Source organism: Pituophis catenifer, unplaced genomic scaffold (assembly GCF_029215685.1).
Source record: "Pituophis catenifer annectens isolate HBS135680 unplaced genomic scaffold, rPitCat1.0.hap2 SCAF_13, whole genome shotgun sequence".
NCBI lineage: Eukaryota > Metazoa > Chordata > Lepidosauria > Squamata > Colubridae > Pituophis > Pituophis catenifer.
In genome coordinates, this window is record NW_027256893.1 from 22,691,834 (window position 1) to 22,719,030 (window position 27,197).

The 27,197-nt window shown below is 41.4% G+C and overlaps 1 protein-coding gene across 1 annotated transcript in view; it reads left to right on the plus strand.

The window, feature by feature from the left end:
* The window catches only part of CDH13 (cadherin 13), a 443,006-nt gene that overhangs the window by 101,821 nt on the left and 313,988 nt on the right, over positions 1-27,197 (plus strand). Inside the window, exon 2 of the mRNA XM_070952954.1 lies at positions 19,115-19,226. Coding sequence (XP_070809055.1) covers positions 19,115-19,226 — 112 coding nt within the window. The remainder of the gene's footprint in view (positions 1-19,114; positions 19,227-27,197) is intronic.

The window sequence follows — 27,197 nt, forward strand, 5'->3', positions numbered from 1 at the left end:
TGGCTTCTGCCCATTCCTTAGATTTGAAAAATTCTTGGCAGGTTGAGCTGAAAAGACAAGATGAAAATACTTCTTGAAAGCGAAAATCTGTTTTTGAACCAATTCCCTAGATCTAACAAGAAGGGAGATTATATGGCTGGTGAAAACACTACTTCATAGAAATCATCTCCAAAATAATTGACAAATCAATTGAAGAATGGTATCTCAATGGCTTCTGATCCCAATAGCTAAAAGTTGGGATATGGGTTCTGCATGATGAACTAAATCTATAGTCAACTTCCTGGTAATAATTCCTGATTTGACCCCATGATAAAATGCTGGAAAAATCATAGTTCCTGCTTACTGTCACTTTGTCACCTTCCCACTTGTGGGGAAAAATTGATTTCCAGGTACAGAGGCTAAGCTATAAAGCATGTTCCTCTTCTTCATTCTCTTTTTGAGCTTCTTGATCATGTCCATCTGAAGGCAACTAAATCATTGGAATCTAACATATTGGGCTTGTATACACAGGAGCTACAGTATGAGGATGTTGTTCAACTGATTCATATTTTGGTAGAGTTTTATTTATTATTAAACTTATATGCCACTCATCCTGCTATCCAAGGTGACTCTGGGTGGCTTACAAGGCAATAAGCAAGTGAATATCAGTTAGCAAAAGGCCAAATACCTCTTCTTAGATGCATAGAATCACTTCTTGCAGAGAACGTCATACCCAAGTCTTCAAACAGTAGAAACTATTTCTACTTAAATATGGACTTTCTTGGTTAGTCTTATGATCTAAAGCCGCTTAGCCACAGCTAAGCCTAATCCTAATTTTAAAGTCAATGCACTTTGTTGCATGTCAGCAAATCCCCTTTAATTAGTTGCAAGTTCTTTGAAGGACTACTTTGGTCTACTCTGAAAACCCTGCCCATCAATCTGATCAGACAGATTGTGACTTAATTCATCGTAATTACCACGATGATTTGTAGTAGCCTCTTAAACTTTTCCATTCAGCTTTCCTATAAATATAACCAAAGCAGAAATCAAAGGGAAAAGATGCGGAAGAAACCGAGAAATATCTCTCTCTCTCTTCCCTTCTGAAATCCTTCCAGAGCCTCTCAGTGGGTTGTCTTCTCTTCTTACAGAATAGATCATGTAATAAAACCAATATTTAATCAATTGCAGCATTTCAAATGTAATATGCCCAGTTCGTTCAGGTTTTGGCTGTCCAAATCCCAGACTTTTTGACAAGATATATGCATTGCACTACTAACCCATGCTTGGCTTAATTGCAGTTTACTGAATAAATCACAGTTTGCTGGGAGAGCCTAACCCATTAAGCCATCAATCAAGCTTTACAAATCACAGGGACGGATTGTCACAGCATGTTGAGCCAAACCCAAATCATGCCTATTTTAATTATTCGATATACTGAGCATATCGTCTGAACCTCGTCTTTGAGGATCCAAGCATGGTGGAGAAATGTTTATTCTAAGTGGCGAAACATGATGCTGAAAACTATTATGGAAATACAAGTTCTCCTTAATTTATTTGCTGCCCACTCCCCCCCATTCCCAAAGATTCAATTCGTCTTCTCTGATGTTTGCACTTTACTTCTAGCCTGCATTAAGGTTATTGGCTTAATTGTTTATTCCCTGAGTGCATCTCCAGTCAATGTGGCTGAGACTAATTATTCAGCTGAAAGAATTTTCTGCCGGTAAGGTTTTCCCTTGATACTTGTAACCAAATTGTATACACACATACACACATCCATACCCACATCACACGTACACATGACCTGTGAAAGATCTACCTTCCACAAAGTTTGGATTACAGTTGCTGGTTCCTAAGTAATATTCTAAGGGCATTGAATGACTTTAACAGAGGGATGGAATCTCTGTTTCTGCCCCGGCCATTTTTCCATCCCCCCTGTCACTCTTACCTTCTCAGGCCAGACGAGGAGTGACTGGGAGGGGAGGGTGAGGGGTGGGGCCAGCCAGTGGTGGGATCACCTGACAGGGAGCCACAGCAGAGGGCCCAAAGAGCTGCAGGTTGCCGCAGGTTGCTGACTCCTGGGTAGCTTCTTATTACCACCGGGTAAAGGCCTTAACAGACAAGAGCTTTTTCTGTTTCTACTACCTCTTGAAGTGCCGCTAAGGAGCCTGTGATTTACCATGTCATTAACATGTACTTTTGTTTTTTGGACAGCTAAAGAATGTTGGAGGAATGAGATTGAAAGCTTGGGTTTGTTTTTGTTTTTGTTTTTTTACAAAAAAAAAAAGATCGATAAAAGGAAAGTCCCTTGGAGAAAGGGACTTTCTCCACTTTCCTCCGTTTAATGTATTTTTCCTAGCCAACGCCTGTCTTTTAAAATATCTTCGTTCCTTTCCTGGACATGGCGCCCTGAAATTTTTATCGCAGCTACTGTTCCCCAAAGAAAGGGAGTTTGTGGCAGATTCATATTTCACGGTGTTCAAAATATGCGGTTAAAGAATTGCACTGCAGAAGCTCTGGTGCAGCTGGCTATTTAACATTTCTCTGTGGTCCATAAAAATGTCAGGCACGGTTCCTGCTAAGATGGGAGGCTGGAAGAATGGAGACTGAACAGAGATAGTTCATCACTTGCAGACACCTGAACAAAAGACACCTGAAAGGCTTGGTGCTATCCGGTGATATGAACTGGTCTATTGCTTTGGAGACTACATTGCTGTAATAATAATAATAATAAATCTCTGGTTTGAATTGATTATTCAGCTTCAACTTTTAGCTAAAGCCAATGAAGGAATGTTCTGGTATCTCTAGTTCAGGGGTCAGCAACCTTAAACACTCAAAGAGCCACAAAGGTCCTAACCGGAAGACCCCCGTTCAATTTTGGAGCCAAACGGAAATCCGGTTTCCCTACCATAGAGTCTCCTCCTAGCATGGCGTCCTTTTTCCTCTGTTGACCGGAAGTCCGGTTCCCCCACCATAGAGTCTCCTCCTAGCACGGTGTCCTTTTTCCTCTATCTGTCCTAACTGAAAGTCCTATCAATTGTGGAGCCGACCGGCAACAGGGAGCAGCAGTAGAGGGATGAAAGAGCCACATGTGGCTCCAGAGTCGCGGGTTGCCGACCCTTGCTCTAGTTCAATAAGTGAACTGCAAATCCTCAATCTGTAATCTCCATGAAAGTAAGACATATAATGTACAATTGTACAGAAGTTCTTCTAGACCTGGAACTCTATGTCCTGGGTCTTCTACTAAGGTTTTAAGGAATAGCCATGCATTGAAAGTGGATCAAATCAAATCAATCGTATATAGTTGGCTGATTCAGAGGTTTGAGTTTCTGTGACTCTCCAGGTGTTACCTACAGCTGAATTCAGTCATGTCCAACTCTTGGTGGCTTTATAGGCAAGTGCTCTCCATCCTTTCCTGTCAAGCACAACTTCTTTCAGTTGTTGGATGTTCAACTTTGAATCAGATTTGATGTTATCAAGCCAAGTGTGTCTGTGGAGATTCTCAGTCATCCAGGTCATGGCTGTCCCAAAGGTGCTTTTTTTCAAGAGGCAACTGGACTTTTTTGGTTTTTCTTTGAAGATGTTTCACTTCTCATCCAAGTAGCTTCTTCAGCTCTCTGAAGAGCTATCAGAAGTATCAGAGACTATCAAGCCAGTGGGTTCTTTGCTTGCCACTTATTCTTGTTCCACTAACCATTCCTAGCATCACTGACTTTTCCACTAAATTTGCTGGAGTAACTGTGAAAATACTTATAATTCAACAATGTCTTCAGTCTATCTATCTATCTATCTATCTATCTATCTATCTATCTATCTATCTATCTATCTATCATCTATCTATCTATCTATCTATCTATCTATCTATCTCTATCTATCTATCTATCTATCAATCATCTATCTATCTATCTATTTATCTATCTATCTATCATCTATTATCTATCTATCTATCTATCTATCTATCTATCTATCTATCTATCTATCATATCTACCTACCCATCTATCTCTATCTATCTATCATATCTACCTACCTACCTACCTACCTATCATCTGTCATCCATCCATCCATCCATCCATCTACCTACCTACCTACCTACCTACCTATTCTTTCTCTCCTTTCTTCTCTCTCTGTCCACCCTTAGCAAGAAGTGCTTGAAAACAATGAAACTCAAGTTGAAGCTCTGGGGCTCTGAACAACTGTCCCTTCTTTTCATTTGAAACCTTTGCTTTCAAGTAGAGGTCCCACTGTGTTTGTAATAATAGACCATGCCTTTCCTGATTTAATATTAGTCAGACCCTTGGCTTAATTGGGGTGCTTTGCAGTGTCTTTGACTGCAATAATAGGAAGTTTTGCCTAAGCTTAGTTGTTCCGGCAATGCTCGCAAATTCATTTGCATTCAACAAAATGTGTGGAGCCTACGACTATAGGGACAGGGAAATTTAAAAAAAAAACAAAAAAAAAACTGCACAATTTTCTCCTGAACCTGAGGCACATGTCTTTGAATGATAAGTCGTGTTGCTTCTTTTGTTTCTGAATCAAACAATATTGTTTTGGAGGGAAGGAAGGTGAGGTGAGATACAAAAGAAAAAGGATTTACAGCAAGTGGAAATCTTTGGGAGATTTATACAAGAGAATAGCTGTAGCACAATTAACTCAGGATAAAGGGTGGCTTTACGTGGAGCATCTCGGATGTGAAAACATGAGAGAGAGAGAGAGAGAGAGAGAGAGAGAGAGAGAGAGAGAGAGAGACTTTTACAGCCCTTAACTACTGGAAAACAGAGCTTTAAAAAGAATACACAGGTTAAGTTGACTTTGGCAATTGCAGACTTCAAGCAAATCCACTACTTCAGCTGGGTAAAAGGCCACTGTCCTCTTAATTAATTGCTTATTTTTATTTATAGCAATAGTATTTAGGCTTATATACAGCCCTATTGTGGTTCACAGCACTCTCTGGGCAGTTTACAATGTAGAAGCATTGTTTACACATGGCTCCCAACAATCTGGGTCCTCATTTTACCGACCTCAGAAGGATGGAAGGAAGGATTGAGCCGGTCAGGATCGAACTGCAGGCAGCAGAAGTAGCCTGCAGTACTGCATTCTAACCACAGCGCCACCACGGCTCCACATGCTGATCCCCTTCTATTTCATGTCTTTCCCTCCCCCATATAGCAGATTTTAGAACTTGTAAATAGGATTTCAGGTGTCATTCCTCAGTTTCGTGCTTGGGATGCGTTTGGGCAGATTAGATTAGCAGCTGTTAAGGTGAGTGGGAGTGGGAGGAGGTGTGCAATTAATGGCTTTCAACAACAATATATTAGATGAGATAAATACATGTTTTAGCTACACTTAACTGCAGAATGTCGTGCCATATACAATCCCGAAGGCTCGGCTGTTTTTAAACAGAACTGTTTTACAATGAGAAGGGGGGCGGGGGGAGAGAGAGAGAGAGAAAAGAAGTAGTAAAAAACGAAAAATTGACATTTCCCAGTTTCAAGCAGAGACTTTTCCAAATTGTTTTGATGCCAAGGCTGCTGGAGAGCACAAAAATGAAAGAAATGCTTCAGTAATTTTAAATTGCTGCCTGCATGTGCATGTGTAATATATAAAATAATTGGATAGTCTTGCGTTCCTGACGAATTTCAATTCTTCTGATAGAAGAGAATGTACGTAGTGGTGGAGAGGTCTAGAACAACTCGATGTGGCCAGTTCAACATGGGACAACTCAACATGAGATAACTGTACTATAGACCTGTCCCTCTCTTAATAACATTAGCAATATTATTATTATTATGAACTTGTATTCATTACATATGAAACTCAGTCAACTGAACATTTAAAAATGTATCACAAATATTACTGAGTGGCACTGATAGTTGATACGGGTTGCTGCCAGCATCCTAGGTATCAACCAAGTATCTTCTTAAAATGTATGATGTTCCGAGTAGCGCAGTTTTTTGCAGTTCTACTGGTGATATTGCAGGAAGCTGCAATTTATTGATGTATTTTATAAAATTCTGGGAAATGGTACCATGTGCCCTGATGACAATGGCTATCACTATCACATGTTTCATCCATAATTGCGTAGTTTTGATGGCCAGGTCGTGATATTTCGCGATTTTTTTCCAGTTCTCTTTCTTCGACTCTGGCGTCTCCTGGTACCGCAATATCAATAAATTGTACGTTTCGATTTTCGACAACTGTGATATCTGGCATGTTGTGTTCCAAATAAGGATCCATCTGTATTTGAAAGTCACACAAAATCTTCACCTTATCACTTTCGATAACTTTTTCCACTTTATGTTCCCACTTTATGTTCCCATGACTTTTTGGATACAGGTAAGTCATATTTTTTACATAATAACCAGTGGATTAGTTTAGCTATTATTATTATTATTTACTTTATTCATTAAACATGAAACTCAGTCAACTGAGCATTCAAAAATGCATCACAAATACCATTGACTGGTGCTAATGGTTGATACGGGTTGCTGCCAGCATCCTAGGTATCAACCAAGTATCTTCTTAAGATGTACAATGTTCCAAGGAGCACAGGGTTTTTTGTTTTTTTTTGCCATTCTGCTGGTGTTATTGCAGGAAGCTGCAATTTGCTGATGTATTTTATAAAATTCTTGGATATTATTATTATTATTATTATTATTATTATTATTATTATTATTGAAATACCAATGATTTGGTATTTCTTCAAGCAAGCAACCAAGCTCAGAGAGAGCACCAAGGACTGCTCAGTTCAGTATCTCAATTCTTTTCTTGTTTACCTGCTAAAATTGAACAAGCCCCTCACCCCATCCCAATATTACATAGTGTTAAAATTATCTGATCCGTTCACTCATTGGATAAGAAAAAGGCAATTTAGATAGAGCAAAGATAACAGTTTATCTACCTGAAGCTTCTCTCTTTTTTTTCCTGTGTTTTATCCCAAAAGACATTCTGTGATGATTACCAATGAGAAAATTTATTCCATCTATTTAAATATCTAAAAGACAAAAAAAAAAAAAAAAAAAAAGCTAGCTCAAGGAATTTAACCTAAGAACAACGTCCTTATTACCCAACAACTATCTAGGCGCAGTCTCGCCCTTCGCCTCTTCCTCTTCAATGCTACACTTAACTTTGAATGAAAAATCCAAATAATCATAATGCTAGTAACAGTGATAGCCTAAACTGAAACTAATAATGGTGCAATGCCCACCATTTTTCCTCTTCTTTATATCCATTACTGTAAGGTATCTAAACAACAGAATGTGAAGAATTTAAGGATATTATACAAATAGCATTGTAACGAAGACAACTAAAAGTAACAAGATTTATGCTAACACAATAAAAAGGGTAAAAAGGAGGGGACGAGAGAGGAAAGGAGAGGAGAGGAGAGGAGAGGAGAGGAGAGGAGAGGAGAGGAGAGGAGAGAAAGGAAGGGAAGGGAAGGGAAGAGGAGAGGAGAGGAGAGAAAGGAAGGGAAGGGAAAGGAAGGGAAGGGGAGAGGAGAGGAAAGGAGAGGAGAGGAGAGGAGAGGAGAGGAGAGGAGAGGAGAGGAGAGGAGAGGAGAGGAGAGAAAGGAAGGGAAGGGAAGGGAAGAGGAGAGGAGAGGAGAGGAGAGAAAGGAAGGGAAGGGAAAGGAAGGGAAGGGGAGAGGAGAGGAGAGGAGAGGAGAGGAGAGGAGAGGAGAGGAGAGGAGAGGAGAGGAGAGGAGAGGAGAGAAAGAGAGCAAGCTAACTTGTAAAGCTATAGCTGTTATTGCTATTAGCTATAACCAAGTGGAATCACTGCTGGTTAAATAATAGTGGAAAAAGTCTGAAGCAGCTTTCAACTAACTATAGATTCTTCCTCCTTCTGTAGTTCTTCTTTTACCTTGGGAATAACTAGAGAGACCCCAATCATCTTTCCCCGTCTCCCTCAATTAAACCACAAAACTGGCTTAAGCAACTAACCTTTTTTTTTTTTTTTAAAGTTAACTATAAAAATAATTTTTTACTTGCCGGGAATGTTGGTGAAGGTTGCCATCTTTTCTTGAGGGACTTTGATGCGATTGGAATTCATTCATGGCAGCAAAGACCAGAAAACTGCCTTGGGTCAACGATTTCAACATTGGAGGCCAGACTTTGCAATGCTGGCTTGTAAGCGCGATGGCCAGAAGGCATGGGACAGTCAACAGCTTGCCTTTCAGGGTCTACATCCAATTGAGCCCTGGACCAAAGCCATGCTTTATGCATAGGGGAAAGAACCCAGAAATATCAGTTAAAGCAAACTGCAATGCTACTTTGGGGTGGGTAGCAAGATCTGATCGGACTGGTAGTTTTCCAAACTCACCAATTTCCTCTCCAGGGAGCTTGTTGGTTGGATGCAATTCTGCAGGATTTTGCTGAGAAGGCTACCATTATGCAACCAACATAATATAGGTAGAACGGTTTGCTTAGTGACCATTCAAAGCAGGGGTGGGTTCTACTTACCTTTACTACAGGTTTGCAATGGGAGCGTGCGCAGAAGCTTCTGCTCATGCGCAGATCATCAATTATGACGTCTCGGTGGGTGGGAGGAGCCTCCCGACGCTTTTACTACCGGTTCTAAAGAACCGGAGCAACCCACCACTGATTCAAAGTTACGACGACACTGAAGAAAGAGAATTATGATTGTTTTCCCCACTTACAACCTTTAGATAGATAGGTAGATAGATAGAAGATTAGATAGATGATAGAAGATTGATAGATGATTAATAGATGATAGAAGATTAGATGATGGATGGATGGATGGATGGATGGATGGATGGATGGATACATAGGTGATGGAAGAGATAGATAGATAGATAGATAGATAGATAGATAGATAGATAGATAGATAGATAGATGATAGATAGATAGATAGATAGATAGATAGATAGATAGATAGATAGATAGATAAATGAAGGGAGGAAGGGAGGGAGAGAGGGAAGGAGATAGATGATAGAGAAATACAGAGACAGAAAGATATGGAGATGGAGACAGAGATAGAGACAGACAGACAGAAAGAGGCATACACACACACAGAGAGAAATAATTATTGTGAACATTTTTCTAGTCAACCAGTAGCCACATTGCTGGTCATGGATGAGACTGTAATTCTAATAATAATGAATTTCCTACTGCTGTATGATGCATATTTCAAAGCAATATTTTCCTTGGGCACATGAATTTTGCAATGAACATCTCCCTTATTCATGGCGGTTTTCTACATCATTACCCTTCATGTACAAATGTAGGTCACATATTTTTTTTTCTCCTTTCCATTTGCAAACCCCACTGCAAATTTCTGAACGCCGCCAAAGTTGGCAAACAAGTACCTAGCCTTTCACATATTCACTGAAGAGGAATATTAAGATACCGTTTTAATTTCCCAGAAGGATCCAGAGGGAAGTTGTGGGAGAACTTCAAATGGCAGACCAGATCTTCACCTGGTCCAGGTGAAAGAAAGCAAGAGCGAGCAAAATAATGAACCTGAAAAGGTGTTTTTTCAAGTCTTCAAAGGTGACTTGGCAGAGAAAAAGGCTCCCAAATAGAACACCTGCAACAGGTTTGATTGCCTCCTGCTTTCCAAATTGCTAGTTTTTTTTTTTTTATTGGGTGCTTGATATGGCTGCTTCATTCTCTTGTAGCTATTTTTCTCCTGTTTTGGCTGTCTGAAATTTATCATATTATTTTTCTGTTGTTGACTGTTGTTCATCCTCTCTATAGATTTTGAAGAAAATGACCAGGCGAGAACAATTGTATTCCTACATTTTTAAACAATGGTATCAAAATGGATTTTGATTTTTCAAGTCCATCTCCGTGTTATTGTACTCCATCTTAAATGTTCTTTATTCTGTGTGCTTTGTACGGAATCGTCTAAAATGGACAATTATCCAATCAATGCCAAATATTTATCTATTTCTGAGCTAAGATAAAGCCTTAATAAGAATCATTCCCCCCCTATTGGAGTGTCTTCAATGTTTTTTCAAGTACATAAGCTTTTACCTTTCACCGTCAAAATCTTTTGTAAGGGTTCTTAATGGATTTGGGATCAACAGCAATGCTTTTATGCATGATTTCAGAGGTGTGGAAGGTTTTTCTTTCATCCTATTATTCTTATTTTGATAAAATCAAATAATTATGAATGATTATGGACTTAGGTCTTGGAGCATATTATCTGTGAATCTAATTAATTTATGATAGATATAAGGGTTTTTAAAAATAAAATAAACCTTGACTATCAAATCTTCATCTTTAATGGGTAGCTACTTCTAATTCTAAGAAGCTTTATTCCTTCAAAAAGGTCATTTTTTTTGATGTGATGACTTAGCTGGCTGAGTAGGTAGTCCACTTTAAAGATTTGGTTCATCGGATTTGCTGAACAACTTCCTTCCTTCCTTCCTTCCTTCCTTCCTTCCTGCCTGCCTGCCTGCCTGCCTGCCTGCCTGCCTGCCTTCTCCTTCTCCTTCTCCTTCTCCTCCTCCTCCTCCTCCTCCTCCTTTTTCTTCCCCTCTTCTCCCCCCTCCTTCTTCCTTCTCCTCCTCCTTCTCCCCCACCCTTATTCCTCCTATCCCTATCATTCTCCTTCCTTCCTTCTCCTCCTTTTCCTTCTCCTCCTTCTCCTTTTTCTTCCCCTCTTGTCCCTCCTCCTTCTTCCTTCTCCTCCTCCTTTTCCCCCCATCCTTATTCCTCCTATCCCTATCTTCCTTCCTTCCTTCCTTCCTCTTCATGGCTAGGTAAAAGAAGTGCATTGGTTTAACAGAGTAAAAAGAGAAACACTTTGAAGTTGCCCTCAAACACTAAGAGACTAAAGATCCCTTCATAATTTGTATTTTGCTCACCCCGGAGACCAGAGTTATGTTATCACTAGACAGACCTTCACAAGAAGTGCATTTCAAGAAGAAAGCATTCGGGTCTAAAGTCTATGTAAGTCTCATCACCTAAGAATTGGCCTTCATGGAAATGAGTCAAAGCATTACGAGACACTACACGGTATTTCAGTTGTAATGGCAGGGAGTGTCACTTTGGCAAGTGAGAGCAGCAACTGCATCTTCAAGCAGGTGAGAAATTTTTTTAGATAGCTCGGTTTTTGCTTTAGGACTTGAGAGGCTAAAAGAAATGAAAGTCCTTGTTCCTTCCAAGGTTGCAATTATATGAACAGTAATAAAATACAGCTAATGTCCTTCTCTGCCATAAAAGAAAGAAAGAATGGATAGATAGGCTTCATAAAAAAAAGAGTGTGTGTGCACAGGCATTTGTTTTCGGTGCACTTTGTGGCAAGAACGCTTAGATAAATTCCGCTATCCCACTTCTGCAGTTAAGGCAGCATAACATTAAACAATTAAAACCCTTCAGATGTCCATTAGTACTTTAGTCTATTTTTGTTACCCAGATAAGACTTTAATGGTAATAGATGCCTACAATATTCTCTTTTGTTGCAAATATATTTCCAGCAAGGTAATACCTGTAATTTGCATCTAATCATTTTACGATGGAGCGCAAATTAACTCGTGAGCCAACATAGTTATTTTCAAAGATTATTCAGCATGATTTTTTTTAAAAAAAAATAATATAATAAAAATTCTTTGGAAGAGTTTTAAAGACCGGAACTCAGTGACATCTTTATTACATGGTGAATTTTCTTGGATTTTTCTTTTCTTTTCTTTTTTCTTTTTTTTTTATGATATACAGTGGGGATACATCATTGGAAGATTTATTTTCAGAATCCATAAAGACACTTCAAACTTAATCCTTCAGAGGTGTCGAAAGAGGGGGGGAAATTCTTCCTCTGTTTTGCAGGGACTAAAACTGCCAACTGGTTCTATAGTCTGATGACCTCAGACACCATGACACGGGGATTAAAATGCGTGCATTGAAGACGCTTAGACGTTTGCAAGTGAAAAGAAGTGGATCGAAGATAGGGAAGGATAAAACAGTCCATTTCAGAAGTGGAATGCGAAACTTTTTTTGATGGTGGTGAGGTCTGTTCCTTGGTTGTCTCATAGAACCAGACTATCTTGGACCCAGAAGAACCAGAAAATTTCAGTAGTAAAAAATTGAAGTTCTTGTCTTTTTGAGTCATTGATCCACACCTATATCAAGTTGTCCCATAGATTAAGTTCTAAAACAAACGTCTCCAAAAAAGACGTGACAGTTGCATGTCTACAATGTGTTTGCCAACAGGCATACCTTGATTTACAACCATAAATTTAGTGACTATTCGAAGAATGGTTGCAGGAATTGGGTATATCTAGTTGAATGAAAATAAGGACTAGTGGTGACATGATAGCAGTGTTCCAATATCTAAGGGGTTGCCCCAGGGGTGAAATCCTCCTGGTTCGGACCGGATCGGGCAATCCGGTAGCGATTGTGGCAGGTGGTTCAGAGAACTGGTAGCGATGGTGGCAGGTGGTTCAGAGAACCAGTAGCGATGGTGGCAGGTGGTTCAGAGAACCAGTAGCGATGGTGGCAGGTGGTTCAGAGAACTGGTAGCAATGGTGGCGTGAGGCTCCACCCACCCACCCGGGAGTCGTTACTTCCAGTTTTTTACCTTTTAAAAGCATTTTTTTACAACCTATTCAGGTGAATGACTCAGCATAAAGCAATTTGGAGTGGTGCGGTGGCCTAGAGGTGGAGCTCTTGCCTTACAATCAGGAGGCTGTGAGTTCGATCCTAGGTAGAGGCAGATATTTCTCTTGCTGGGCACACTGGGAATATATCTACTGCATAAAACTCCCCATTGGTGACAGGAAGGGCATCTGGCTCATTCAGTTGCCCAGAATCCACCCCGCAAGGGATTATGGGATTGTTAAAAGATGATGATGACTCAGCATAAAGCAATTTCCTATTTCTTTAATTCCATAAACCGAATGCAGCATCATGTTCTCCTTTGCACCTGACCTCCCTCGGGGGTTCAGCTTTTCTTTTCATTGTCCCTCAGTGCGGTGGGTTTGCATTGCTTTAAATTGCAATAAGTCGTGTCTGCTAGCCAAAAGTGTCCTGTTGGCAGATGGTCTTGCGCGCTGCTGCAGCGCCGCTGAAGACAATTTTGAGGCCCGAAAATGATACTTAAGTTATGAGTCGAAAATCTAATTGCTGCCCATATGTGCTGAGAAACTTGAAACTTTGAAACTAAATTAGCAGTCTGGAGCTTATGGCTTTATGATCTAATGCCCCCAAAGGCGATAAATAATTGAGAAGAGTTACAGTGGAACAAGTTGAGAAAATGATTTCTAAACCTGAAATTGCCCAATCTATTTTGATGACATTGAGAGCAACTAGTTGGAAATTAATTTTATGTTCTGGGCAGCGGGGGTGAATGTGCTCTAGGAGCTGAAACCCTATTTTTAAGAAAGTCCTGGCATGCTTTGAGGAGAGGACACAGCGGGGTAGAGAGAAGGCATCGAGAGTTTCTCTGCAACGAAGGTGGTTTTTTCCTGTTTTGACATCAACAAGATGGGCGTAAATGAGGTGGTGTAGCCCAGGAATCAGCAACCCGCGGCTCTGGAGCTGCGTGTGGCTCTTTCATCCCTCTGCTGCAGCTCCCTGTTGCTGGTCGGCTTCACCATTGATAGAGCTTTCAGTTAGGCAAGGTAGAGGAAAAAGGACACTGCGTTAGGAGGTGACTCTATGGTGGGGGAATCGGACTTCCAGTCGGCAGAGGAAAAAGGATGTCACGCTAGGAGGAGACTCTATGATGGGGGAACCGGACTTCCGGTTGGCTCCGGAATTGAACAGGGGCTTCCAGTTAGAACCTTTGTGGCTCTTTGAGTGTTTAAGGTTGCCGGCCCCTGGTGTAGCCTGTCACAGAGAAGAGGGGATCACTTATCCTCCAAAGCACCTGAGGGCAGGACAAGAAGCAATGGGTGGAAGGTCATTAAAGAGAGATCCAACTTAGGAGAAATTTTCTGACAATGGGAACAATTAATCAGTGGAACAGCTTACCTCCCATAGTTATGGGTACTCCATCACTGGTGGCTTTCAAAAGTAGATTGGACAACCATTTGATTGGGATGGTATAAGGCAGTGATGGTGAACCTTTTTGGCACCGAGTGCCGAAAAGGAAGCACTCTCTATCTCTCGCAACACCAAGTTCTGAAAAGAGAGCACTTTGTGCTCGTCTGGGCCGAGACCAGGGATAGGAGTTGCCCAGGGGCATGCATGTGCCGGAGAATGTACTTGCAGTTTCTTCAGGTTTCTTCTTCTGTACTGTCGGCAAGTCTTCAGATTACTGCTTGGCATTCACAAGTGCCAATCAGCTGATGAGTGCATGCTGGAAAATGTACTTCTGGTTTCTAGCGTGCGCATGCGTGCCGGCTGGCAAGTCTTCAGGTTACTGCCACGCATGTGCACACACTGATCAGCTTGGCCAGCCCACATAATCACACCGGAAAATGTAAAACCAGCTCTGATGCAAGCACAAAGGCCAGATGATCATCAGGCATGCATGCGTGGCAGAAACCCGGAAGAGGAACAGTCAGCGTCGCGTGTGCCAGGCAACATGTGTGCCACTTCGGGCACGCGTGCCATAGGTTCGCCATCATGGGTATAAGGTCTCCTGTCTTGGGCAGGAGATTGGACTAGAAGACCTCCAAGGTCCCTTCCAGCCTTATCATTTTATGTTCTATTATGTTTTTTTCAACATGCTTGGAATGTTGTATAAGGTTTCCTGCTTGAGCAGAGAAGTTGAATTAGAAGAGCTCCAATGTCCCTTCCAATTCTGTAATTCTGTTTATCTTTGGGGGTAGGAAATTTTATCTTTTGTAACCTTCTCAGCTTTTTAAACCTGTGATTTAGAGCAGGGGTCTCCAACCTTGGCAACTTTAAGTCTGGCAGTCTAACTTCAACTCCCAGGAGGACAAGGAGGAGAAGGAGAAGGAGAAGGAGAAGGAGAAGGAGAAGGAGAAGGAGAAGGAGAAGGAGAAGGAGAAGGAGAAGGAGAAGGAGAAGGAGAAGGCAGGCAGGCAGCTTTGCTGGCTGGGGAATTCTGGGAGTCGAAGTCCGCCAGGCTTACAGATGCCAAGGCTGGAGACCCCTGATTTAGAGGAAATGATTATTAGTCCGAGTTCTGGGCTTAGAGAGTTTTAAGTGCGTCTCTCTTCCATAGTTGACCAACCATCTTCTCCCCATTGTCTGTTTTCTTTCATCAGCAGAAGGTTAACTTGGAATCCTGGAGATATTTTTTAAGCTTTATTCGTAGTCTTCTAAGCAACGACTCGGCTGGCAGGGTGGGCCCTGGTGTCTATAATGTCAGGCACCAACTAGCCTTCTAAGTGGTAGAAGTCTAATGATGCAAGATAAAGCATGCGCTCAGCAGGGAGAATGGAAGGATCCTTAAGTTCCTTCATAGGACTTCCTGTTCCCTGCTGAGACAACGATCTTCCTGTTGCTCAGGAATTTGGAACTCCTGATTTCTACCTGGAATAGCTTGACTTGATGTGTCCGATGGGATTTGAGGTCTTTCATGCCCAATGAGTGGCATAAACTGTGAATCTCCTTTTCCCCAAATCAGTGTATTGATTTGATTTTGCGTTAGAGGAGATGCGGGAAGTCCTTGACTTACAACCATAATGAAAAACAGAATAAGAGAATAACAGAGTTGGAAGGGACCTTGGAGGTCTTCTAGTCCTACCCCCTGCTCAAGCAGGAGACCCTATACCAGTGATGGCTAACCTTTTTCTCACTGTGGGCTGAAAGCGCGCACACATGCCAGCACCCATAATGCAATGCACGCCCCCATGCGCATGTGTGCATGACACCCCCATGCTGCCCTGCCCCCCACATGCACACGCAACCCGCCCCCCGCACACCGTTTTTGGCCTCCCTACAGCCTCCTGGGCCCAAAAATGGGACAGGGAGTGGGCCGCATTTCCCACACTCTGCTTTTGGCCTAGCAGGTCTCCCTGTAGCCTCCTGGGCCCAAAAACCGGCTGTGTGGGGGGCACAGCTGTGCACCTCCACACTCTGCCCCCACCCCTCGTGCATGCACATGACCCCCTGCGCATGGACGCACATCTCTGGCATGTGCCCCTCCCCCCCCTTACCCCAAAAATCATCTGGCTGGCAGGAGGTGCGTGCACGCATGCACGGTGGAGCTGACCTGGACGATGGTTCGCGTGCTCGCAGAGAGGACTCTGCACGTCAGCTGTGGCACGCGTGCCATAGGTTTGCTATCACAGCCCTATACTATTTCAGAGAAATGGTTGTCCAATCCTTTCTTAAACACCTCCAGTGTTGGAGCACCTACAACTTCTGGAGGCAAGTCGTTCCGCTGATTAATTGTTAATGAAGCCCATCAGAACTTTGAATCTGAGTCTTAAGTATCTTTAGGAGGGGGGTTGTTGTAACTTCAGACAGTCACTAAATGAAGTCATGGACTACCTGCACAGAAAAACATCTCCCCACCCAGAATTTCCAGCTAGGCTGGATTTGACGCTCCCAAGATCCCACAGCCAGCATCATCTTTTCAGCGACTCACCCTAGCTAGAAATTCGAAGAGTTACTCTTCCAGCATATTTGAAAGGTGGCAGAGTGCGGACAACTGCAATAAAGGATGTTTTATTGCCTTCCATTACATTCACCTCTTGTGCGGGCTGAATCAACCGGGAGAGAGACGGTTATAGATCTAAGAGTATTGTTTCTTCGCTCTTCTTTGTAAAGACAAGTTTGTACTTTCTTTTCGCAACCATAAACTTTTCAAAGCCGAGACTTAAAGGAGACAAGTAGCCCTTTCCTTCTAATAAAGTAGCCATTTAGTTTTCATAAAAGTTTTTTTCCCCACTCCACAAGGCAGAAAGAGGATGTACGAGGCGCTCCACGGTTTAGAAAGATAATTAATAATCATTAAAAAAGGCCCGTGTGTGGTTGGGGATGACAACTAGTTTAATATCGAGAGGAGAAGGAAGCATTTGCAATTGCATGGCTAACAGGAAAACCTCCATTTCATCTGAAGGCTGGGCCAGCATCTTGCAATTATTCCCGAGAGAAGGAAAGATAGGTTTAGTTGCTGAGCTAAATATGTGAGTTATTGTCTCTGTTTATTTCCTTCCTTGATCTCTGCTGTGAACCCTTAGCAAGATTCATCTGGCTCCATGCAAAATTTAAATTAAAAGGATAACTTTCCTCCAGATGCACTGGTCTTCCCCAGCACCATTTCTAGCTTGTGTTTTCATTCCTTGCACATACAATGAGTGTGCATGCGCACCAGTGGTGAAATGTAAAATTTGTTACTACCAGTTCTGTGGGCATGGCTTGGTGGGGGGGGGGGTGTAATGTTACTGGGTTGGCGTGGCCAACTTTTTTTTTTTTAACTTTTAAAAACATTTTTTCTATAACCTCTTCGGCTGAAAAGGTTGTAGAAAAAATGCTTTTAAAAGCCTCTGACGGTCCCAGCTGAGCCGCGCGATCATCAGGGGCTTTTTTTTTTTTTTTACTTTTAAAAGCATTTTTTCGGCCAAAGAGGTTGTAGAAAAAATGCTTTTAAAAGTAAAAAAAAACAGCCTCTGATGATTGCGTGGCTCAGCTGGGCATGGGGGGGGGGGTGGCAGGGATTTTTGCTACCGGTTCTCCAAACCACCTGCCACCATCGCTACTGGATTGGGCGATCCGGTCCGAACCAGGAGCATTTCACCTCTGATGCGCACATGCACGCACGCTTGAGCCTAGGTAAATGTATTGCTAATTAATCACCTTTTGTGGAGTTTTTTCTACCATGTGTAGAGAATCTCATCTTCTTGATAAAAAGCTGCGCGAGAAAAACACAAGGATAATTCGTTACAGAGCGAGGTTTACAATCACACCTGCATTTTCCCCCTGTCAGTTTTATTAACACACCGCTGGTGTAAGCTTCCAAAGAAGGTGCAAATGAATTGAAGGGGCTAAACACTACAGCGAAACATGTCTGTCTGATGCTTTGTAAAACTTGGAAAACAAAATGAAACAATGGAGAACTCACAGTGTATTGACTTTGGCCAAGTTGCTTATTTATATATTACCGTATTTCCACAAAAAATAAGAAAGGGTCTTATTTTCTTTTGAACCCCATCTAGCAGTTTGAAAGCATGCAAATGCGAGTAGATAAATAGGTACCACTTCGGTGGGAAGGTAACAGCATTCCTTGTGGCTTTGGTGTATAGCCATGCTGGCCACATGACCATGGAAATGTCTTTGGACAATGCAGGCTCCCTTGGTCAAGAAATGGAGATGAGCACTATGCCCTAGAACTGGACATGACAGGAAAGGGGAAACGGTTACCTTTTTAAGAGTCTATTGCATTGGGCAAAAGACTAGATTACCAAAATTTAGAAACTGGATTATTTATTTATTTTATTTTATTTAGTTATTCTTTTGCACCTTGGTCCTCATTTATTAATAAGTATATTAGAGTGGGATCTCCCTAACCTGTTTGATTTTCATTCTGTCTGGTCTAAAACAGACGATGCTAATCACTTATTGGATTATACAATATTCTTCTTCTGCAATGTTTCAGATTTGTGTCTAATTTCATTCCCGGGGTTAAGACTTCTATCCCAGTTCTATTTCAGAACTCCAACTGGTCATTCAAATGATGCAAAACTGAAATCCAAATAAAATATATATTTTTTCTCCTCCTCCTCTGCTTTTTTACATTTTTCTCCTCGGTTTCTATTGCATCATTCACATTGTTATGGTGGTCCTTTATGGTTGGTAGCTATGGATGGAGTTGTGATGATTTGCAGGGTAGGACAGGAAACCAAATTAGTCATTACAAGATTAAGCCAGCGTTTTATGGAAGGAGTAAACCTTGTGAACTCTTTCCTTTTCTCAAGCTGATCACTTGAACAAAAGGACAAATTTTGGCACGCGCCATTAAAGATGAGAAATGTGTCCATCTGCTAAATCTGAGCTTGTCATTAAACACTCTCCGTTTCTGCTTTCCTTCTTTGCTACCTCATCAGATTGACAGAAAAGGCTTCTAGAGTCTCTAGATCAGAGGTGAAATCCTCCAAAGTCTGCTACCGGTTCGCTGTGCGCATATATGCACGGTGCGTGCCAAACGCGCTCTTCATGCATGTATGTGCACGGCAGCCGCTACCGTGCAGCGGTGAAAAAGAAGCCTTAAGAAGGTGAAACTAGCAGATATGAAAACTCTCTTTCTTTGCTTTTCCAGGTGCTGCTCCCTACGTCCACAAAGGATTTAGAATGCATTCCGGGATTTCAGCAAAAAGTTTTTCACATTGAACATTCGTCTGCATTCACAGTGGGCCAACCGATTCTGAATTGTAAGAAATCTTATTTTCATCTATCTATCTCTCTTTCTTGTTCTATTTTTTTTTTTTTTCATATGCACAAAAAATACAACTGCGATCTGGATGTTCCTATCTCATTTGAAATGTATTAACAATTCACTATCCTTGTACCAAGAGGCCCTATGAGGTTTCTACTTGAATATACAGTAGAGTGACAGCTTTTTAATTTTTAAGAAACGTTTCCTAATTTTGTATTCATGCAAACTTTGACCTTTGCTGTGGCTTTAGCTTTCTGCCGTGCCTTGAAAAGCTTGTGTACTTGAATGGTTGGGTATTGTGAATATCAACATGGACTTGGGGAATAATAAGCTTGTGACCTTCGTCCTGAGCCACGTGGTTGCTGGAATTCAATTATCTGTTTCATTCTGGCAGTGCAGACTCATGGCGGAAGATCTTGATTTAAAGCTGGATGAAATGTGGACATATGCTATTCCTTGGGTGCATTGAACTTTGGAATTTGGCCCCAGATTTTTTGGTTTGGAACTGTGATGTTTGTAGTATGGATGAAATAGATAGCCAAAGACTCGTTTCAATAAGACAGGTGTCAAATTAAAACGTTGGCACTGATGTACTATGCATTGTGAGTTTGGCAGGCTGAGAAATGGAGACCAAATGGCCCATTAAGCTTTAACCCTGTTTTGTGCACTTGAGAGGTTTCATCCAGGTATTAAGGAAGTTTGAAAAGGACACTGTATTTGCTGTTTTGCAAGGGGCTTTTATGGATGAAGAAACTCAGAAAGACCAGAAAAATCTGGATTTTGAGGATTCGGCTTTCTTAACTAGGATGGTTAGGAGAAACATCTCTAGAACATCTTACAATGAAAAGAAGACATAGAGGTAGTCCTCGACTTATGATCAGACTTAAGCCCAAAATTTCTGTTGGTAAGCAAGAGCAAGTGACTTTTGCTCCATTTTACAACCTCTTTTGCCACAGTTGTTAAGCGATTCACGGCAGCTGTTAAATTAGTGACATGGTTGCTAAGTGAATCTGGCTTCGCCATGGACTTTGCTTGCCAGAAGGTCACAAAAGGGGATCATGTGACCACAGTCCTAAATATGAGTCAGTTGTCAAGTATCTGAGTTTTGATCATGTGACCCCTGGGATGCTGCAATGGTTATAGGTGTGAAAAATGGTCATAAGTCACTTTTTTCAGTGCCATTGTAATGTTGAACAGTCACTAAATCAGAGGTCTTCAAACGTGGCAGCTTTAAGACTTGTGGACTTCAACTCCCAGAATTCAGCATAGCCTGCAGAATAGCTATGCTGGCTGGAGAATTCTGGGAGTTGAAGTCCACAAGTCTTAAAGCTGCCAAGTTTGAAGACCTCTGCACTAAATGAATGGTTATAAGTTGAGGACAACTTGTAGTTGGCAGTGATTTTTTTTTTTTTAAAGTTCCCTTAGGTAAGCTATGGACTATTAGACATGCTTGAGTCTTAAACGTGCTGAAGGGTTTGCTAATTTTGGGGGGAAATGTTTTGCACTTGAATTTGTGCCTCCTGTGATCCACTTTCCCAATTCCTAAACTAATTATTTTCCATTTTTGAGGTTTATTTTTCAAGCTTTCTGCAACTGTGAGCAGTTGCTAGGGGATGAACAATCTCTGCTCTGACATTTACTCTCCCTGCCTTTCTCATACGTCATCTCTAAGACTGAAACAACGGTGCAAAGCTCCCCGAATTTTCTATATTCCCCAGTTGGTGTGGTGTAAAGTACATATACTCTTAAGGATATTGTTGGTTGCTGGAGCTAAACTCCACATATGGAGTTCCCAAAGATTGATTCTTAAGGTGACTTTCCTGTTTTCTACTGATCTCTGCAAATTCCTTGTCTTCTAAGACAACAATTTCTTGGGGTTAGAAGACAGCTGATGAAGAATAGAGCATCCAAGTCACCCATATTAGAATTGACTAGCACTGATAATGTTACCTAATTTGGGTAATGAAACATCTGAAATGAAACAAGAGAAGCTCAGAGAGCACCAAGGACCCCACAGTTCTCCTCCTCCTCCTCCCCACCCCATGAAACCAGTTCCTTCTAGCACTGATGATGCTACCTAGATTGGGTAATGAAACATCTGCAAGGAAACAAGAGAAGCCCAGAGAGCACCAAGGACCCCTCATATTGGAATCTTCTGTCTGCATTCTGTTATTTCAAAAAAAAAAGGGGGAGGGATCCTTATTTTACCAAAATAATGGTTCCAAAGTGAATTTCCAGTGTCTTGTGTTCCCATGCCCTCTGGTAAAAAGGCACACTTAGTTTCTAAACAATGCGATGCCTTGAAATCCAATATTCCCCAGACCAAGTGTTGGCTGGAAAACCAAACTTCAGTGGTGTGGCACGTTATTTAAGTCCTCTTTAATTCTATAGTCATAAAGCCTGATTTCCTTGGAAAGTTTAAGAATCTAATGTTTTAGAGACGTAATATTTTGAAACCATGGAAACTCCTCAAGAAGGATGCTAAGATATTTTGCTCAACTTTTTCTCTTTCTCACGGAGAGGGTAAACTTCCAGAGGGGGAAATGCCCTAGATCAGGGGTGTCAAATTCGATTTCATTGAGGGGAACATCAGAGTTGTGTTTGACCTCGGGAGAGGCATGGCCAGAGTAGGCATGGCCAGCTCAACATCACTCGTGTCAGGGGCACCTGTGGTGGCCCAAGCACTCTGCCAGCGAAAACAGGCTCCAGAGCTTCGTTTTTCACTGCAACGGGCTCCTGAAACCCTCTGCCAGCAAAAACGAAGCTCCATTTTCACCGCAGAAGCACTGCGGGCCAGTCCTTCTCTGTTTCCAGGGCCAGTTATAAGCACCTTGCAGGCCTGATCTGGACCCCGAGCCTTGAGTTTGCGTCCCCCCCAAGATCAACGTTTCTCAACCTTGACCATTTTAAGAGATATGGACTTCCACTCCCAGAATTCCTCAGCCAGCTTGGGGAATTCTGGGAATAGAAGTCCACCCTGGGAGTAGAGGTCCACCTCCCTGAAAATGGCCCAGGTTGAGAAACACTGCCCTAGACGAACTGTCTTCTCAGCCTAGTATTCTCCACGTCAAGAATTCCTCCAAGATTTCATACCAATGGAATCTTCTTCCTCCTCTGCATTCTCAAGTTGATATAAGAAGGTTAAATAAGTAGATGTATTGAGCAGAATGAGGAAGATATAGACATGAAGAAAATCTCTAGCAGTCCAGGAATTGTGCCAGCTATACATGGGTAGTTGTCAACCTTCAACAATTTGTTTAGTGATGAAATTACTAGTAAAGTTGCTAGTAGCTACTAAAGTTTGTTTTTCCTATTCTGTACTTTCCTGCTTAGCTTGGGGAAAATGAAAACATCACTGATTCCATGAACAATCTCTGTATTCATGTTGGGTGGTGGATATTCCCTGTGAAGGAAACCCAGAAAAAAATCCTCTATTTCACAGCTGATGGGTGTATTGGAGAGGTTCCTTCAGGATTAGAATAGCAAGAGAAACAACAGTCGAAAAGACCTTAAAAGGAAAAAAAAAGGATCATGTTTAGGAAGAACTAAAAGAAGAAATCCGAATCAAAATGAGATAGCTAGTTGAGAGTTCAAATAGGCATGGATGGTTTTGTGGCAAGCCCCCGCTCTTAGAAGAATGAAATCTTTTGGGAAATATTAAAAAGGCAGAATATTATATTTCCCCAAAGGGAGAAATGGAGAAACATGCTCAGTCTTTCTTAATAGCACACACACACACACACACACCCTGGGAGATATTTTGTGCCCATTAAGAAAGACTGGGCCAGCCTATCTACAAAACAAAAGACCTTCAGCTCCAGGGTGATGGGATTTTAAACAGGACATGATCCTTCAGGACATAATAGGATTAACCCACTACCATTTAGCAGAAGACACAGAGCTCACTACATTGCACAATCTCCTAAGGGAATTTCAGACATTGCACAACCCCCCCTCCCCCAGCAGCATCTCTGAAACCTATAAAAACCCATGTACTCATCAAAACAAGTGGTCAGCTGACCAAAGACTGCTGTTGGTTATGTTCATCATTAAAACCGTCTTTCCAAACAGCCTCCATGTCGTTTCCAACGTCTTTCTCTCAACTTGGAACTGAACCAGATGGATTTTCCTTCCGACAGTTTGAAAGATAAGAAATGTTGGCTTTAGTAAACGGACACCACCAGAAGCACTACTAGAATTTCTATTGTTGTAGGTTGTAATTCAATTCAATTCAATTCAAACCTTTATTGTCAATGCACAACATGTGTACAATGAGATTGGACGAGCCTCTTGGAATCGTGGAAGAAACTATCTTCCCCACCCTCTTATATGGAAAAGAATCAAGGTGGAACAAACTTGATTTTCTTTCTCACACTCTCCGTGTTTCCAGGGCTAAGCTGGTGTTTACCAAACAGGAGTAACCAAGTCCTTCACTGTGTTCCTCAATGTCTTTGAAAATCATTATCCCCAATCTTTGTCTTTTGCCACTGGTCACATCAAAGGACTCTGCAATTGAATCTTCTCTAGCTTGGGTTGCTGATTTCTTCCTTCTTCCTTGATGCTTTTACCCACAGAGAAAGAACATGCTGTTTCAGCCACATTTGATTAGGCCATTTGTGATGACCCAGCAGATTGCACTGGAGTGAAACTGGAACAATAATTATAGCACAGTTATTGATATTAATTTGAGGGAGAAGGGAGGAGAAACGGCTGTTTGTTGCCTGGGATTAAGAAATGAAAAGAGACGGGCACAATCATCATTAGAGAGAACACAAAGTATGGAATTGTCATTTATTGTCAGCCCCAGCATACTAAACTATTGTTCTGATCAGAGGTTGTAGGTCCCATCAAAGATGTTTTGAAGATTGTGGTCATTTATGCACCTCTGTGATTGAAATAACTGTTGCCCTATATTAAGAACAACAAAACAGTAACTGTCAGAGGGATCTTGGAATCCTAGTGGACAATCATTTAAATAAGAGCGAGCAGTGTGCTGCAGCTGCCAAAAAAGCCAACCAGTTCTAGGCTGCATAAACAGAGGGATAGAATCAAGATCACGTGAAGTGTTAATACCACTTTATAATACCTTGCTAAGGTCACACTTGGAATACTGCATCCAGTTTTGGTCACCACGATGTAAAAGAAGATGTTGAGACTCTAGAAAGAGTGCAGAGAAGAGCAATGAAGATGATTAGGGGACTGGAGGCTAAAACATATAAAGAACAGTTGGGTATGTCTAGTTTGATGAAAAGAAGGACTGGGGTGACTTGATAGCAGTGTTCCGATATCTCAGGGGTTGCCACAAAGAAGAGGGAGTGAAGTTATTCTCCAAAGCACCTGAGGGCAGGACAAGAAGCAACGGATGGAAACTAATCAAGGAGAGAAGCAACTTAGAACTAAGGAGAAATTTCCTGAAAGTTAGAACAATTAATCAGTGGAACAACTTGCCTCTAGAAGTTGTGAATGCTCCAACACTGGAGGTTTTTAAGAAGAGATTGGATAACTGTTTGTCTGAGTTGCTACAGAGTGTCCTGCCTGGGCAATGGGATGGACTAGAAGACCTCCAAGGTCCCTTCCAACTCTGTTATTCTATTCTAAGTAATTATATCTGCATTCCTGTATTTATGAATATTTATCTAGCTTGCACTCAGAAAGTAATGAGTACAGTAGGTTTTTAGAAGGTGAAGGTAGTGACACATATAACATATAATAAGCCACCTTATTTTGCAAATGGAGGACTAAAGTAGAAAACAGAATAAGAAGACACCAACAGAAACCAATAACTTTCCAGGCCAAGCTATATTCCTTTTTATATTCACTAAAAATAAGAGTGAACACATTCATTGCTTCTTAATGCAGTGGTCTCGCCCAGTATTCCTATATTTATTCTTTAATTATACTTGTTTATGACTAGTTTCAAGGAACAACTCACAAGAAGTGTCCAGGTAGCATCATAACCATCAACCGTCATGCACCAAGCATCATGATGGTATCCTAGATTAGCTCAAACCCTACTTTTTCGTCCATGGAAAAGTAACCGAGGTTAGTCATGTGACTTGGACGAAAACAGCTATTGCTTCTGATTCATTCTTGCCAACATAAGACCTAGTGGGGTTAGAGAGAAGACTAGTAAAAGGATGACATTGTCAAAAGAGAAGGATGCATTAGCTAAGAAGCAGAAATAGAAGCTGGATGGCAGATCTTCTGCCACACCAGGAGCTAGATAGTTAGTTGTCTATTTGAGTCTTTTCTTTGTCTCCTCTTTTCATTGGAAGTGTCAGCACTTGAAATGGTTGTCAGAATCTTGTCATCAGGGGGCAAAAGTTTCATCAAATGGAAAGCTTGTGCTCTCAAGCAAGAGCCCAAACTCTCTAGTGATTACTTCTTTCTAGCTTTATTGGGTTTTGGTATCAAGTAGAAAATTATGAAGGTCCTGTAGTACAGTTTACCCAGAAGTGTGGACCATAAATCAAATTCTCCAGATTGGTTAGGATGTACAGTGTACACTCAATTGCTTGTTGTGGTTGTCCCAGAGTGCCTACTAAAGGGAGGGAGTCCTCTCTAGCTCCCTCTCTTCCTCAGTAGAATCTCCTGGATGCAAACCAGCTCCTGTTCTTCTTCCGGTGAGTTTTTCAGAAATATTCAATATTAGAATTAATCACAATAGCACTTAGACTTATATACTGCTTCACAGTGCTTTACAGCCCTCTCTAAGCAGTTTACAGAGTCAGCCTATTGCCCCCAACAATCTGGGTCTTCATTTTACCAATCTTCGAAGGATGGAAGGCTGAGTCAACCTTGAGCCAATCAGGATCGAACTGCCAAACTGCTGGCAGCAGAAGTAGCCTACAATACTGCATTCTAACCACTGTGCCACAACTGAAGTCTTCTCAAAGGCCTTGTGTTTGGAGAAAGGGTGCATTTCTTCAGCAAATAAGAACTGTGTTCTCCTTTGTTGATTGATTAACTAAATATAATAATTTGGATCTGGTGGGTAGAGTGAGCAGTCTGATAAAAAATAACAGACGGTTCGTTGATGAAATGCCTGCAAATTTAAGGCTTTTAAGCAGTCGCATCAATATTTTTCTTATTGTCCATTGGACTATATTGTTACTCCAAGAACAATATAATTTTGCAGTTGTCTGCAGCTCACCCTGGTTATGTAAGTCAATGGAGCAAATATGCAAACCTAGTTGAACAGAGGTTGCCTTTGGGGTTCTTCAGAAACCCAAGTACTTCTAATCCTTGGCTGAAAAGTGAAACAAAATTATCATATTTTGCCTAAGTAAAAGTGAGAATCTCTTTTTCCCACCTTGATTATTTAAAAATGTAAGCAGGGCCACGGTGCATATTCCTTCACACCCTCCAGCAAATAAATACAGAGAATGTAGAGAGGTTTTTTTTCTTCTTCTTCTTACTTATTTACCAGTTAACCGTAAATGTTCTCTTCATTGTACATGAAACTTGCCAGGGGAAGAATGCAGAAAAAAAAAAAACTTTCTATCACAATTCAGGCTGGGATATATCCATTCAATCTAGTCAGCAAAATGTAAGTAATTCTTGCTGAGAAATTAAAAACAAAACAAAACGGGGGAATGAGAATGGGATGAAAACGAGGATGAGAATAAATGGGATGATGTCTACATTAGGCGTGGAGAAGATTTAAGTTGCATAATTATTATTATTAATTTTTCATCGTCCAAACCAGGATGGCTCTGATCAGGAAATACTTGTATCTCTGTTAAAAAAAAAATCTGGATTATTTTTCTAACAACCAGATCCAGAGGTGGGTTTCAGCAGGTTCTGACCAGTTGTGGAGAACCGGTAGTGAAATTTTGAGTAGTTCGGAGAACTGGTAAATACCACCTCTGACTGGCCCCGCCCCCATCTATTCTCTGCCTCCCAAGTCCCAGCTGATCAGAAGGGAATGGGGATTTTGCAGTAACCTTTCCCTGCCACGCCCACC